Here is a 16,661-nt window from a genome sequence, read left to right as displayed (position 1 = left end):
GCTAAATTTGGTAAGAATACCATGATTCAGTGGGTTTTTTTATCACGTGTGTGAAATTGATTTCAGTATAATGTAATGTCTGAAACATTAACAAAAGCATGCTTTTGTAAAATGTCATTGGTGTTCGTATAGAGTTAATATATAATTAATTCAGCTAACACTAAGTTATCCATGTCATCAAGGCCTAACTAGAGTTGTACAGAATATATAAAATTTGCTTTCACTGCAAGTGTTTTATTTATTTATTTTTTTTGGTTCAAATTGATCAGTAGGCTCTAAATGTAAAGTCCACAACGATGGAATTGCCATACTGCACATCAACTCTCAAGTTTTGAACATTTTCCTTTTGATAAGGTCCAACAATCTTGACCAAACAATGGTTTGGGCGGGGTTCGGCAGGAAAATGCAAAATCACAGGGACTTGCTCAGATGTACACCTGTCAGCAAGCATAATAAGCCAATTATTATTATAGGTGAGTACATGTATGTAAACAAATAAAACCTAATCCTACCTACATGTACTGACCCTTCCTCTTTTTTAATTAAATTTTTTTTTGGGGGGGGGGGGGGAAAGGCGCCTAGTTACATGGTATGTTGCTTGTTGGGAATAACTATTCTGTTCTTAAAGCCTGCCGCACATGAGAGCTACATGTACAAATGTACGTGCTGAGCAGAAAGTCATTCGAGGCCGTTTGTTCAGAACATAGCTCACAAAATATCCCCATGTGCGGTGAATTTTTGCTGAGTTTTATTGCCTCGGGAGGTCGTGAGGCAAATCCTGTTTGATTTTTTTTGTCTCGCGAGGCAAAAAACTCACTGTGTACGGGCAATCTGAGCAACGTGCTGAGCTAAAAAAACTAATTAGCCAATGAAAGTACATTACATGTATTCTTGTTATCAGTCGCGTGATTTCAAAAATGGGGACAAATGCCAGCAGGCTTTAGAAGAAATGCACAACAATATCTTAAAATCATGTGTACAGAGTACGTGATTTCATGAGCTAGTTAATTTTTTTGGCTCAGCATATAACTCAGATTGCCCGCACACGGTGTGTTTTCACCTCGCAAGGTGAAAAAAATCAAACAGGATAGATATTTGCCTCACGGCCTGGAGCAGCAAGAAAACTCAGCAAAAATTGATCGCACACGGGGATATTTTGTGAGCTACCGATTTTACGTGTTGAGCAAACGGCCTCGAATGACTTTTTGTGCAGTGGACTTCCAACTTTTTTGATCCCATCTTAAAACAGTTTCCTCCAGCTCTGGCAAAACTTTTTCCCCCAGAAAATTGAAGACATTCAATTGGACCTTTAGGCCATTAACAAGTAAAATAAACTTGTTACATGTATATGACAGCAGGTGAGCACAGTGAATTTGTATTGTTCAACTTGAGTGTATCAGCAATGATTAGACTTCACAACCAAGTTGTATTTTTGTGTGTCTTAACACTGGTGGGTTATTCTGCTTCAGCAGATCTGTCAAATACTGTTAAGCTTTTTTCCTTGTTCACATTTATGGGGTCGGATAACAAAATGCCGAAATATAATTGCCGTATCCTCTTTGAGTGATCCCTGTTTGCTATTTCCCAGGTGTGCAGTATTGCTAATGTTGCTATAGTATCGTGACCTCTGGGATTATGTCTTCTGACTAGCGCCCCTTTAACAAGAATATTGACAAATTGGGGAACCGCCAACATAGGGCTCGATAGCTCAGTTGGTAGAACACCAGAACGGCAATTCGGAGGTCGCAGGTTCGAACCCCGCTCCAGTCAATTTCTTTGTTCAACTTTCACCTAGTCAGTTTCCCTTTGTGGCTTATTTGAAAATTTGAAATATAATTTTGATCGATTTTGATAAAATTCTGACTTTTACAGTTCCGCAGAGAGTCGACTACACTGAAGCATCTGGTATTGTAAACTGATAGCATGTGCAGCACACTAGGGCCTTTTCCAATGAGTACTTGAGGCTGGACACCAGGCCAGTTGGCAGCGTTTATCTGAAAGGTGCAGTACTATATAGCAGAATGAACTGAAGTTTGCCACCAAAGCCCCCTTTTTGGTTTCCCTTTGCAGCCTGGTATGTGCGTTATGTCCACCTGTGTGTGCCTTGCATGTAATTGCGCTTTTCTGAATGATATTTCAGCAAGTCTAATTTAATTTCTTTTATGGAAAAAAGAAAGCACTGCGTAGGGCAGCCGTAAACATTTAACAAATAATGTTCAAATAGTTTAGGTTGAAGGTTACACTCCAATGCTTTACGGAAAACTCTAAGCAAATAATGCCTACCAATGCATTCTGAACAAATACCAGTGACCTATTACATTATTGCATAATTTGCATGTTCAGCGTTGTGATTGCTAGGCCTCATTTCTTTTCCTGAATGATGCATTGTAAGCAAAGTGTGACATATCATGATGGTATGGGCAAAACAGTTTTAAAGCTGTTTAACTTTGGTTGTGAGTGCCTTGACTTATTCCAAGGTACAGTAAACTCTTGTTAAGTCAAATCTCAAGGGAACGCATGTCCACCGCAAAGAGCCAGCAAGATTGAACTGCTGGCGTGCAGGTTACAATTGGGCCAGCGGTAGCAATCAGGCTACGTGTAACTCGAAAGCCAGGATTTGTTGCGGCCACAGGCTGGAGTCCGATCACAATGGCATCATGTACGCTGCATCCCCACGTGAAAAGACAAAGTGTTGGGCAGTATTGAATAATGAAAAAAACTTCGCAATTTTGAGTTACGGGGGTATTTATGTACATAATATCCTATTCTCTTGATGGGAATGTAGTATTACTTCGACATACATGTAAACAGAGTTTTCAAGTAATCCGAATTTGAGTTAACGACAGTTTACTGTATTTTCTTTTCTTTTTTGTACCCTTAAACACTTACAATGTACCCCACATAGAGCTTGCAAAAACATCAATTAAAATGTGAGGAATCAGGACCCTTACGTTTTTTTTCCAGCTAATCACACTAACCAAAGGGACGCTCTTACCACAAACAAGTAATATACTGGATGCACCCACTTTTAAGTCATTTAGATGTCAATATGAATTGAGGATTTCTGAAATGATTACTTACTGTTAACCCCCCTGGGGGGCCTTTCCTTCGTTTTGGTGGCCCTGAAAATTACAGAGATAAAAACCAATTAATATTTGACAGGTATTTAACCGAAGCAATCAAAAGCACCCCTAGCAATATCAACTGGTTCTATGCAGAACTCCCCTTCGCTTAGTGACTCAAGCTAGTCGCTCCCACTTGTACATGCTAACTTTAGCCACTCATACTCTCCAAATGCCTCAAATCATATTTTAAGAAGTGGAATTCAAATTGTTTTGGTTGATTTTTGTAAAATGTGAAGGACCAAATGGAAGTAATTTGGTTCTACACATGTGATACTGAGGAAGACTGTTCATATTGAGGAGTTACCTGTAAATGTAGGATGTTCAGGCACAAGTGGTCTGCGTCTGTGGTGAGGGCTATAGTAATAAGGTGAACCAGGCTTGGCATGAGGTGAAAGTGAACTACCGCTGGACATGTCGCTGGTAAGAGTTGGCATTCCACTCTGTTAACAATCACGGCAAAGAAAAGTAATACAATTTATTTTCAACAGCTAAAATATAATGTCGCATAAACTGGAAAATTGAAGCCAGGAAATAACATGAACCCACACATGGGCTAATATACAGCTGTTATATGTCAGCTACATGTACATGTATACAATGTTACCCCGAAAACATTTTTTGGCGGCATCCCACACATGCCAGAGCAACACACATTCTATTGAAGGTACATTCACGCATTTGCCCCCAAAAAGACACTCCTAAAAACTTCTCATTGTGATTCTTTCACATTAACTATTGACCAAAAAAGAAACAATACAGCTATGAAACATTCTCATTCAGGCTTTTTAAAATCCAAGAATCCAGAAAAAAATGCAGAAAACCCCTACTTCTGCTACGTATTCGTACCAACTTTTATCTGGACTGGAATTAAATACATTTTTATTCCAGTTGTTTTAATGTATTATTTTTGAGGCACATTATGTAATGCATGAATGTGAAGGTTGTGCTATAAAATGTTTTTATTATTATTAGTAGTATTTCATGTATAAATTAATTTATCACAGTAAATTTGAGATGTGGCGTTTTATGCTAATTAGGACATATTGCTACGCAGGTCGAATTACTAGTACAGTCATGCAGATACATGTACAGTGCCCAGCATTTCTAAAAGGTATACATACATGTACATGTATCACGTATAAAAACTGTTTTCATTCTGTAAATTGAAAAGAATTCTATTAGCAAGCATGGAAATTAAAGCTATAGTCCATCATTTGCAGCCATCCGAAAAGTAACTGGCGTAATTATTGTTGAAAAACAAACTCCCTGTGAAATTATTCTTTCTGGGAAGCTGTCATTTTGAAGTAATTAACGAAACAAGGCATTTCCAATGGTGATTCTTAAGAAGCACCGTAGGAAAATTTAAATTAGTAGTTCGTTTTGTTATTCAGCACAGCGCGCACAAGTATTGGAACGACGCACACGCGCGCGCGGTTGTTATAATTCGTCGGATCAGTGGGCTACGTCGCGTATAGCTGCAATTCAAAACAATTCAAAACATGATTCAGTAACTTTTGATTTGAAATTGAGATCTTAGAATGCTGTTTTTCTCGGAATGTACAGCTGAAGCTTAGCTGAAACTTCACCAGGTTAGCTGCTCAGTATCCTTCATTAGATTTTGAACTCTTTTGTTGCTTCAAACGAACAAAATGCACAAATTACAAATGATGGACTGTAGCTTTAAAAGGTTTGTGTGGCATTTTAAAAAAAAATCTTTAATTTCAATTTTAATATACATGAACCTGTCCTGTAAGGGATCATTAATTATTTTCACTTTTTGTTTTAAAAAGCCTTTAAAGTGACATGTATTTATGCCATCAACATTGTGGTTTTTTAAGGTTGACAATGTGCATGTCTATGCTAATGAGTGACACCGAAAAAATTACTTATGCAAAACACTGGTTAACTAGATTAAGCGTAACGTTTTCACTAAAACTTTTTCTGAACGGTTTACAATTTACACTGATTTGAGTTATGCAATGGCAACCGCGGCGGGAGGGTTTAGCACTAAACCAGAACAATCTTGTAAACGATAACGGAACAATTTTAGCTAAAATACTTCCCGATTAAGTTGCCTAGCGTATGTAGCGCCCATAGCTACACTCCATTGCCGACCTCACCCTTTAGTATTAAACGTTTTAGGTTGCAGGCCAGTAAATAGGCCCAAAATTGCCTACGCCGGCCAAATCACCATTTGCATGCCCTCAAATTTTTTTGTTATTAGAGCATTTTGAGGGTTTGTAAAAAAAAAAGCCGTGCACAGGACTGCGAGCTCGTGTTTCTGTGATATTCGGATGAAATTGGGCCCTACAAATTGCTCTATGGCGATGAGCTACAGGACTACATTTAGGGGTGATCATCTTTGGATGGAATTTTTTCCTAAAAGTCATCAGTTAACCAAAAAAATTTTAACAGAAAATGAAAGATGATGAAATAAGCTGTAATTTGATAAATATTCGAAACTCTCCAAGTTGTTTGAGACACACGTTTCAAACACCTTGGAGAGTTTCGAATATTTTTCCTGAATTTCAGAAGTAGGTATATTTATCACTAGTGTCTATGGCAGTTTATTTATTGGTCTGCAACCTTGACTCATAACTGCTAAAAGGCTGTCCAAACACAGCCAACTTGTAAATAAATGGTACGCACATGTTCAAAAGATAAAGGTAATAGCTCCAAACATAATCCAGTAAAACACTCAATTGTAGATGTTTAAATTCAGATGCATAAGTGTACAAGTACTCTAGAGAAAGAGTAATTGGTTTTATAAGATTTGTGGTTTACAGGAATTTTGCAATACCTTCAAAAGGGCATCAAGTTGTCCCAAGTACATGCACATACGCACATGTTTCTGAACACCAGGGTTTACATTTGATCAGATTTGATTGTGTACATACAGCAACTGCATGGAGTTACAAAATAAATGTAAATGTACTGTCCACAGCTAAAAGACACAATCAAGTCCTATACCCAGTAGTGTTCAAGAATACATAATGATATACACATGTACATGTTCATATAATAGTAAACATGGAATTCTAAAAATGTAGTTCTTTCATCACCCAAAGGAAAAAAAATAAGAGTTATTTTCAATGGTACATGTACACGTTAAAGGTAATGGCTGCTAATATTAATAATAACTCACCAAACTCATGCAGTCTTCAACATTTACCAAGCTTTCTAGGAATAACATGTTGAGTGATTGTCTATCAATATAGCTCCTTATAGTGTTACATGTAGGCTCTACACTCAAGTTCATTACATGTACGATGTTCACCAAAAAATAGCAGAAGCAGAAGATGCAAACGTTATCCACACCACTACAGTATCATCCATGTGAGCATATACAGCACACCGGGCATGCACAGTCAGACTACACGTTGTACCAACTTGAAGGTAAAGTAAGCAGGGCCTGTTGTGTTTACAATGAGCAGATCCCTTTGTGTGCTCAGTCAGCATGGTTTTTACAATGGCACCATCCTCCACACAGTATACATGTACCACGCACAATTCAGTGTACTTGCGCATGTGTTTCAAAGTATAGCAATATTCTCAACAGTGACTTACATGTATGCCTGCATGGAGTTATGCAGTTTGCAGTAAAATTATACCCATGTTCTTTCAAATGCAAATTCCTCTCATAAAATTTATCAAAATGAGCATAATGATAAACACTGTTTAATACTAATACCGGTACGTTGTCCCAATGCTATACAGTACGTGCATGTGTATCAATGACTCCTGTAAGTACCGGTACTAACATGTAATAAAAAACGAATACACTACAAAGTTGCATAACAGCCTGTGCAATATGTTTACATTTTTGTACATATTTCCAGTATAGGATGTACCTGTTGATGCAGAGTCATCAGTTAATTATCACCAGTAATTGCAACAAATAGCTTCATCATACATGTACACATCTGTAGCAAAAGGTTATCCTGCCAACCACAACCTTCTAATCATAATTAATACAGTTTTTGTTAATGAGACATGGGTTTATAGCATTAATTACAACTACTTGTACAAAAAGAAAATGTAAGACAAGACAAAACAAAAGATGTTCCTTAGACTCGTATCAGTTTATTCATGTTCTAAGTGTCCATGTTCAAAGCCAATAAAAACATATATTCCTTACACCTGAACTTATGTGATTTAATATGTACATTGTACATGTACCAGGTACATGTAGGACACATAAACACATATTCTGACTACTTCTAAATACAGTACATACATGTACTTGTACACATCCAGGCTGTAAATATATGCACACTATTTTCAGTGATTTATTGAAATTGTAATTTATATGTTTGATTATTTTTTCTTCTTTAACATCCAATAACTATTAAAATGTTATTTGGATGATGATATTTGAGGGGTAGAGGTTCTTCAGGCAGTGTCCAATATACAAGGACCAATGACAATGCAGCCATCTGTTGCTCTGGCCCGTCTCCTACGTGATTCAACTCAAAAGAATGAAATCTGATGGCTTTGTCTATTATTCAACCGTAACAAAACAAAAAAGAATCAGGCAAGGTCAAATACCCTTAAAAGCCCACAACAATGTGTTGGTATGTTTGTAAAAAACAATGAAAAAGAATTACAAATTTGGTTAAGTGGTATGTAAATAAAATAAAAAGACTGTGACCCACATACACATTTAAAACTAAACATTTTTCTAAACTTTGATATGTTTGATTCTTCGACAATGAAATAAATTGCCCTAATTAGACACAATTAAAAGACGGCAGTTTACATGGCCAAAATATCTGATCTTCATCTCAAGCAGGTGCCTTAAATAACTCTCAGAATATCTAAAGCAAATTTCTTAAGCAGCATGTATCTAAAAGGTTTGTCCTGAATAGGCTGTGCACACCATGGAATAGCCTGATCATTAGGATTTTGCTGATTTTTCAACTTTTTTATGGTTTTGACTGAAAAGGTACGGTATTTATGAATAAGGATAATAATGCAATTGGCCAGTGATGCTTAAAACAGGTTCTAAAAGGGTGATTCCATGTAAGAAATTCAAAAGTTGAAAAGAATTATTTTAGAAATTGCCTGAAATATCTAAGGGTGAATTGCATATATTTATATGGGCAATTCCATGTAAAACTGGAAATTTTGTCATTCGTGTCAGACTTTTTTTTCTAAAGAAAACTAAAATAAAAGGTACAAATGTAGTAGTCAATTTGTCAATGTCCATAAACCCATATTTCCTGGGTTGCAGCATTGCTCATGTTGCTAGCATCGTGATTTTGGGCATGATTCCTGGCTACATTACATACGGGTTAAAGGCTTCCTACATGTAGTTGTGATTCCATTTTTTGGAGGAATCGATTCTCTGATAAAGCCAATTCCACAGACTTTCAACAATGTTATACAACAATTATGTAATCAGCCTAAGATGTGTACATGTGCTCATATAGCTCGTTTTGTCAGTTGCAAATAAAAGAGTAAAGCTCATTTAGTATAGATTGAACAAAATTATGTCATCTAAATACCATTCTAGTTGTGTGGGTAAAAACTGTGGGTTTAAATCCCCCCCCCCCAAAAAAGAAAAAGAAATATAAAATAAATATATCAAATAATAAAATAAAATGAAATTACATTGAATACATCACTATTTGGTGATTTATTAAACCACATTGTGCCTGGAATATAAAAAATACAAAAACAGTATTTGCAGTTATAGCCACCAATATTTTTATGAGTCATTTTCTATCCAAGTGTAATAAAAAAATCAACTTCAGTACATGTATGAGAACTTGAGAACTGTCCTTTTTGAGTGGTTTTGTAATCAGACGTTTCAACTCATGAGGTACATGTATATACCGTAATCCCTTCTTTCTGCCACACTGATATTGAAAAGGGGGAAACTCTGAAGAAAAAACCCCAATAACTTCATTTATGGCCATTTTTCTTTTCAACTAATCCCCCCCCCCAAAAAAAAAAAAGTGGGAGCAGAACTGAAAGATGTTACCCTGAGATAAGAGTTCACAAAATTATTCTGATCTGGGGTTTAACCATACCAATAAATTTTTATGTAGCTAATACAGACATATACATGTACATAACATTCGATCTTAAAACTTGATCATTTCAAGTTGAACAAAACTGTAATGAAGATTTTTTGGCATCCTGATGAAAAAATAATAACAAAAATCTAGAATAAACAAGTGAAATGAAAGAAGTATCATCTAGCAAGCACTCATTGCGTGCGAAAAAGTTTCTGACTATGTCAATAGAGGGCGCTGTATCTTATGTGCTTTCTCATGCATAATTACCAGTGTTTTTTATCCCAGATTTTCTCATTCCGAAGCAAACTGTGGATCGGGGAACAAAGCTTTTCCAATAGGGTACACCATAATCTACATGGGAAGTTTTATAAAATGTTGGCGAACCAGATCGCCTATTTCGAAAACTAAAGCGTTTTTGGGCTCTCATCCCACGGACTATTTCAACTTGGCGTCTTCCAATGTCAATACTGCACTGGACAAGGTGGCGGAGGGCGCAGGCTGTGGCCGAAAGCTGCTGAAGGAATGCAGGTTCACCCCTGATGCCATTGCATACCTCAATCTTTTGGAGCAACACACGATTCACAACACACAACAATCAACGATACACAACAATCGAGGTGTGCAATGACATCAGGGGTGATCCTGCATTCCTTCAGAAGCTTTTGGCCGCAGTATGTGCCTCCCATCACAGTCTCCATCACTGTATTGACATTCTGAATGAATATTTTTTTCATATGGTGTTTAAATCACCCTTGCACAAAACTGATAAAACTCACTCCACAAAATTTGTCATGCCTTGTTTACATGATCTGAATTTTGGTTTAATTACATTGGTAATCAACAGAGTTATTTACATGTAGGACAAAAAGTAGGGCATGTTTTTTGACACATACCGGGTACATGTAGTACGTATCGGTACATTGCAACTGGAAACAAAATATGACTTGACATTTATGATACTTACCTCGCACGCTGGATTACTGATGTGTGAACATATTGTGGACCTTTAATTTCCATATTAATTACAATAGTAACTTCAATATCCCCCCCCCCTCCCAAAAAAAATAAAAAATATAAAACCTTGCTCTTTTTGTGTGTGCACGTACATGTATATAACAATGTATATTGAACCCATGAGTGACCGTAACTGTCCCTGGTGAAACTTCCGGACACTAGATCAGTTCCTAAATGAAGCAGAATTTGTAATAATTTGCCCAAGCAATAGGGCCTGAAAGTTTACTCTGGCGCCACTTATGGACTCCTCGAATAGGAAAATTAACATGCAAAAATTCTCAAATTTGCAATTATTTTTGGTACATTGATTTCTTAAAAAATCTCCCCTGAAAAAGGCCAAGTTGTAAAATTGTTACAAGCATCTCAATTTATGGAAGCTGAAAAATTGCTTGACGTGAAAGAGAAATATCGTGCAAAAAATTGATCCCTCACTTAAAATACATGTGGACTACTGAAACTTAGTGTACTCGTACAAAGTTATTGGGTAAAAACTGAATTTTAAATAGGAGACTAAAAATATCTTTTACTACAATTTTTTTTTAGTAAACTTGAAGGACTCGTTAGCATTTACAAAAAAAACCTAAAATGCCCGCTGATAAGGACTGCAATCAAGCCAGCCCGACTAAATCTAGAACCTAAAGACTGCAGGCAGGTAAATGTTCACGTCGTTATACACTTTTGCTCTCCAACAAGTACACGATATGAAAACAAACCTGAACGAACAAGGAGACCTAGGAACAAAAATGCCGGATGTGAAAGGTCATAAGTAGAATTCATTTTTACCTATATTGTATCTCCTAGTGATTTCTCATCCTTTTTCCTTGAGGAATACCAAGATAAAATTCCAACATGAATGTTTCTTGGGGTGATTACTGATATAAATCATCGTCAAAAATAGACAAAGAGAAAGGGCAACCTAGTATAAAATGCCCATAGGCGGGCCGCTCAAGGGTTCCGGAAGCTCGCTGCTTGACCTTTTACTTTCAGGCTCTGTTATCCAGTGTTTCACTGTATTTGGACCCACTCACAGTGTGGAATGGAAATGAATGAAATCAACAGGAAAGAACTAGATCAGTTAATGTTAGATGTTGTCTGTTGATTTCTAAAATCACTGCAAACAGAACAATGACTGGAGGTGCTGGACACATACATGTACATGTGTCATCATTTCCAAAGACGATCCAAAGACTTACCATCAAACTACTACTTGGATAATATCGGTACAAAATGAACAGTCAATAATTCATTTATTTTCTTTCTCTTTGCATGTTATTCCTGTGATGAGACCAAGCACATCTGTTAAAATCCCATAAGATATCGCTTCAGGCTTTTGGTTATAGTTTGTTGGTTGACTGCTCTACCATACAATGATGGTAATACAACAGAGATGTGAGAAAATGCAGGAAAACACAACAGCAAGAAAAATCAATATGTTTGAGGTTGAGGCAACAGCTGTGTTGGATGAGAGCTGAGAGCAACTCCCACATGTTGAATACTATTCACAAGGACAGGGACTCAACAAGACAAATGCAATACATTTACACCTGTTGGACACTCAGTTTCAGAAATGAAAGGTCAAGTGCAACAGGCTTATTAGAGCACTCTTAAAGCAGTAAAATTCCTTCAATTCTGAATTATCATGAGAGCAATACTTTATTATTGTACCTAAACGTTAACTACACACAAATTTCACAATTTCACATCACTCTAGTATTCACAATTGAAAAAAATTCTTCAAAAGGAAACAGAATTAGCATGTAAATAAATATATTACATGTGTACACGTATGTAAGAGATGTGCATGTACATGTATGTTTCATCATTAAGAATTGTAAGGATTCGTAAGCACTTGTTGATTTGTTAGAAACATTGGAAAATATGTTCCACTTCCATAAAAAAAAAGATGTTCAATTGATATACAAGCAAGCACTGTGCGGTATCCATACATACCGGTACACATGTACATGTATGTAAATCAACAGTTCTGCATTGATGTGTATACATGACATACCGGTAAAGTACATGTAAGGTACATGTAGGTTGAAATGGAATTTACTCTCAGCATTGTACATGTACATGTACAGTATACATGTACATGTACATTGTACGAGTATAAACACTTTTAAGACATTAGTCACTTTCCAAAGTTTGAAAACATGAGACCATTTTAAATCAAAAGTGTACAGGTATGGATAATTTGAAGACCATTTTTTTTTACCTACTGATTCAATGCCATCGTTAATCAATCACTTTACAAATTTCAAATTACTTGCAGCTTAACAATAATTCAGTTTTTGCAAGGTAGAGGGGTTCCTACGCCCCCAACAGCATCGTTACTGTAGTCTACTTGCAGGGAGGAGATTTTTGTGCCCAAAGCAGACCAAAAGAAAAGCCTTTTACTGAGGGTTGCAAACTCTCAAAATAGAAAAAAAAGTGGTTTTTTTTGGTCACATTAAAGGGAATATACAACATTTGCAAACATCGAAAAATAAAACTACCAAGTTTTTGCGAAATACCTTACTAGGATGTTGGTAAATGCCAGCCTAAAGCATCCTGTAAAATTATGGCACAAGGGGTCAAGTCATTTTCAAGAAAATTGTATTTTTGTGTACATTTCCAACGGTGGTCGGCCGACCACCGTTGAAAAAACCTAACTATTTTGCAACTACTGCTCCGAATTAACAATTTTTTTCAGTCCAACTTTTGTTTGCTATTGGTTACATGTTCATGAACGGGTGCAGGCCAGCTAGACTGGTTCCCCTTAACTTAAAATTTTCTGACATCTATAAATTTATCCATTCTATCTTTAGTGGAGTCAGGGAACCAGACTACTTAAACATTTTTGTTTTTCTTGGTTTTTCAAGCATTTCCGAAGACAAAACTTCAAACATGTCAGTTAAATAATATTTGATCTATTATACTAACCCCTCGAATAGTTCCTTTCTGAAAATTGCAGCAAAAGCCAATGATGTACATTCCCTTTAACCATGCTGGGCATGGACATACATGTAAAGCACCCAAACTGGTATGTACCTATGTATTCATACATGTTACTTATCCAGTTGCTCAAATTGAACTCCCATCGGTACGTTGTATCGTTATGGTGTTTTGAAACCCCCTTACAATTACCAAAGTATTGTCTTTATTTGAAAATTTGAAACTGTACAAAAGAAAATCACTTTTTTGTATGTCACTACACGTATTTCAAAAAGTATGAAAAGTACAAGCACTAAACTGTCTCTGGTTCAGTTGGAAAGGTCTAATTTACTAGGCAAATGTCACATGTACTATTTGTGTCATGCATAGATTTCCAGTGGAAGTCAAGCCTTGATGAATAGGGACACAAATATACTGCCATTTAGAGAAAGACTCTATTTTTGTATTTTTTTTTTAATGTAACCTGAAAGCCTTGCAAAGCTCACTTACAATAAATCAAAAGTATTAAAGGATTTCCTCGCTACTTATAACTTTTGTTTAATAGAAAACTCTGATCTTTCCACTTACATTTTTGTAATTTGAAATAAATACACCTTGACATTAACAGATTTGTTCGATTTCATTGGTAATGCAGCATCTTCAAATGTAAATGTAAATTTGAACTGAAATTATTTCATGGTTAATTGCAAAACCCAGCAGTATCAAGTTGACCGACATTTGAATAAACTGATGACCTCTGATGTACATGTACATTATTTTACATTCATAAATACCTCACACAGTCTATTGGTCGAGAGCCTGTCACGTGTCCAGTCTTAAACAGTTGATAAAACACCGGCTGGCTGATCTTAAACACTTTGCCAGTGTCACATGAAATTTGTTTAATACCTGCCAAACATTCCCATTAATAAATACCTTTCCGATCAAAAAGTCAAAACAAGTCAAATGTTCACAAATTTCCAACAATTTTGTTCAATAATTTTTTTTTCATGTTTCATGAAACACCACTCTCGCCACGTCTATGGTATGTGCCTCAAGGGTGTAGTGTTAAATATCTCCTATATATGCAGATTGGCGCGTGCACAGTATGTACTGCGCGATGTGGTTCAGAACGCAGCAGTGGTTTATCACCGGTTTAAAACCTCCCACGTGACGGGCTCTCAACTACATGTAATAGGAATGGGTAAACTGTCTTACATTATGAATCTCATTTATTGTACATGATACCATTATGTATGTATGTACAGTTGTAGGTACATACTTTGTTTTGAGTGTAATAATAATAAACATACATGTAATACCAAATGATTGTTCAGTTTATCTATTGTAGTCCTAAAATGGATAAATATACATTTAAACAGGACCGATCAATAATGGACCTTGCCTTTGGAAAGCTCATTAAACACAATGCATGGGCAATGTGGTCAATTTCACTGTAATTTAGTCCATTTGATTGTATAATGTCTGAAATACATGGCTCACACATGATACAAGTCCTCTGTTTTTCACCAGTTTAAGTCACCATACTGGTACATGTACATTTTTAGACTAATGTGGATCTGTACGACTATTTTTAGACACAAAACAATAGAAAAACTGTTTGAGTTCACCTAATTCATGCCAAGATCCTTACAATTTTCAAAAAGGATTTCACTAAACACATTGTACATGTACATACGTGCAAAACATTGGAAGTGTACAGGGTGAGAAAAAAAACGAAACTAGTGAAGTTCTGCTGGCACTTTCAAAATCTAGGATATGAAAGCCCGATTCATAAGCTCTCTTTTAGTACGAGAATCATTCAAATCACTCACAGAATTTTAAAGACAACCACCATGTTAAAGTTCTGCCACGGATCACAAAAACGGTGTGCGTTCTTTCAGCAAAACAAAATTAATTCACACACATTCCTATGTGATTTGCATTCGTCAAATGCTGAAAGAACACTTTACACATAGCTAATTGTTGTGATGCGAGACGGGCGTACGTATGCTGTGCATGGATGTTTCGTTGGGCACATGTTTTGCAATATGTATCTCAGATCTAAATTTTGAGTGGGTCTTGTGTAACTAAACAAAATGGCATTGTAATCAGCACGTTTTTTCCAAGCCACATGCGTATCCCATTCGTAAGCAGATCATTTTTTTAAATTTCATTTCATTTATTATTTCGCAGGGTTAAATTTACAATGGGTAAAACAAAAATAATAATAATATTACACACAGTATAGACATCAAAAAAAGACATAAGTTTAAAAATACACATTAAACCATACAAAAAGACTAAGACACTTACACCAAGATAATTGCACACCCCTGCGGGATTGTTAAAATGTGAACTAAATCACTGTCAAGTAGCTCTCCCATAGCATGACTAAAAACCCTATTTTGCAAAAACACAAACGTTATAACAGACTCACACTATAATACATAATCCCATAAGCAAAAAGAAAAACCCTTTAAAATAGCACAAATTCCTGGAATTTTTTTTTTTAATTTTTATGTATTGCACCATATTAACAAGAAAAAGCAAGGAAAAAAAAAAAAAAGACCATGGAAGACAGACAAAAAATCAAACGACCGACAAACAGACCCCTACCCGACAAACGTAAGACATGCAACTTGACCAAAAAAACACCCCAAAACAGACTCCACAGAGACAATCCAACAAGAAACAAGTGACCCCACAGACAAAAAAACACAACCTCTGAAAGGAAACAGACAAGAAGCAAAAACAAAACAAAACAGACAAGACAAAAACAAAAAGCAAAGGGAAAAACAACAAATAAACAAACGGACTGACAAACAGTCCTCCCACCCAGCAGACAGACAGACAGACAGACGGAAGACAAACAACCCAACAGACAAACGTACTAACGAAGAAACGACCCAGGAAACAAGCAACGACCGCACAAGCATACAGACAAAAGCCCCAAGCAAGATAAACAAACAAACAAGCAAACAAACACGCAAGGTTTAGCAAAGTCCCATCTGTACAAAACTGACATGTAGTTCACACCAGGAGTCAGCCAGTGTACCCTCATTTTAGCAATGAAAGTGTTCAGACCAAAGATCAGGCTATCCACAACGTCTGCGGGCAGGGTGTTCCACAAACGGGGGAATCTGACAAAAAGTGACTCATGAAAAGCTTTAGTTCTAGAATAATGGTGAATAAATTTAACATCGTCAACGTGTCTAGGATTAAGGTTGATATAGCTCTCTGATTCAATTTTTAAGGTTTCTCCTAAACACTCCGGATGCGAAAACATTTTTAGGAAGACAAGCCTAATTATCCAAGTTTACTGATAAATAGTGGTCGGATTAATATCCAAATTTTTAACAATACAGTCTGATTCTACTATTACGGTTTGAATTCTACTATTTGTCATTTTTGTGACACAAGCTAAAAAAAATATCTGGAGCACCCACCAATTTGCTCCATGGTCTCTGACTGAATCTGCATTCACTCACCGACGCTAACATGTATGGTCTTCTTGGTTCATGAATAGCCTGCCCATTGGACTGATCAGAGTGTTTTTTACTGAATCCTGCAAACAATACCC

The 16,661-nt window shown here is 36.3% G+C and overlaps 1 protein-coding gene across 2 annotated transcripts in view; it reads right to left on the bottom strand.

The window, feature by feature from the left end:
- The window catches only part of LOC119720060 (transcription factor 12-like), a 108,033-nt gene that overhangs the window by 43,894 nt on the left and 47,478 nt on the right, over nucleotides 1-16,661 (bottom strand). Inside the window, exons 1-3 of one of the 2 annotated variants that reach the window (XM_038189581.1) lie at nucleotides 6,271-6,551; nucleotides 3,430-3,565; nucleotides 3,082-3,122 (exon numbers count right to left, since the gene is read on the bottom strand). In XM_038189581.1, coding sequence (XP_038045509.1) covers nucleotides 3,082-3,122; nucleotides 3,430-3,565; nucleotides 6,271-6,384 — 291 coding nt within the window. In that variant the 5' untranslated portion in view covers nucleotides 6,385-6,551. Of the gene's footprint in view, nucleotides 1-3,081; nucleotides 3,123-3,429; nucleotides 3,566-6,270; nucleotides 6,552-16,661 lie in introns of those variants that run through there. The other variant, XM_038189580.1, reaches the window with a different exon arrangement.

Source organism: Patiria miniata, unplaced genomic scaffold, assembly GCF_015706575.1.
Source record: "Patiria miniata isolate m_02_andy unplaced genomic scaffold, ASM1570657v1 HiC_scaffold_9, whole genome shotgun sequence".
NCBI classification, from domain to species: domain Eukaryota; kingdom Metazoa; phylum Echinodermata; class Asteroidea; order Valvatida; family Asterinidae; genus Patiria; species Patiria miniata.
Note: the sequence above shows the minus strand (reverse complement) of the source record. Positions and strands in the feature narration are given on the sequence as shown.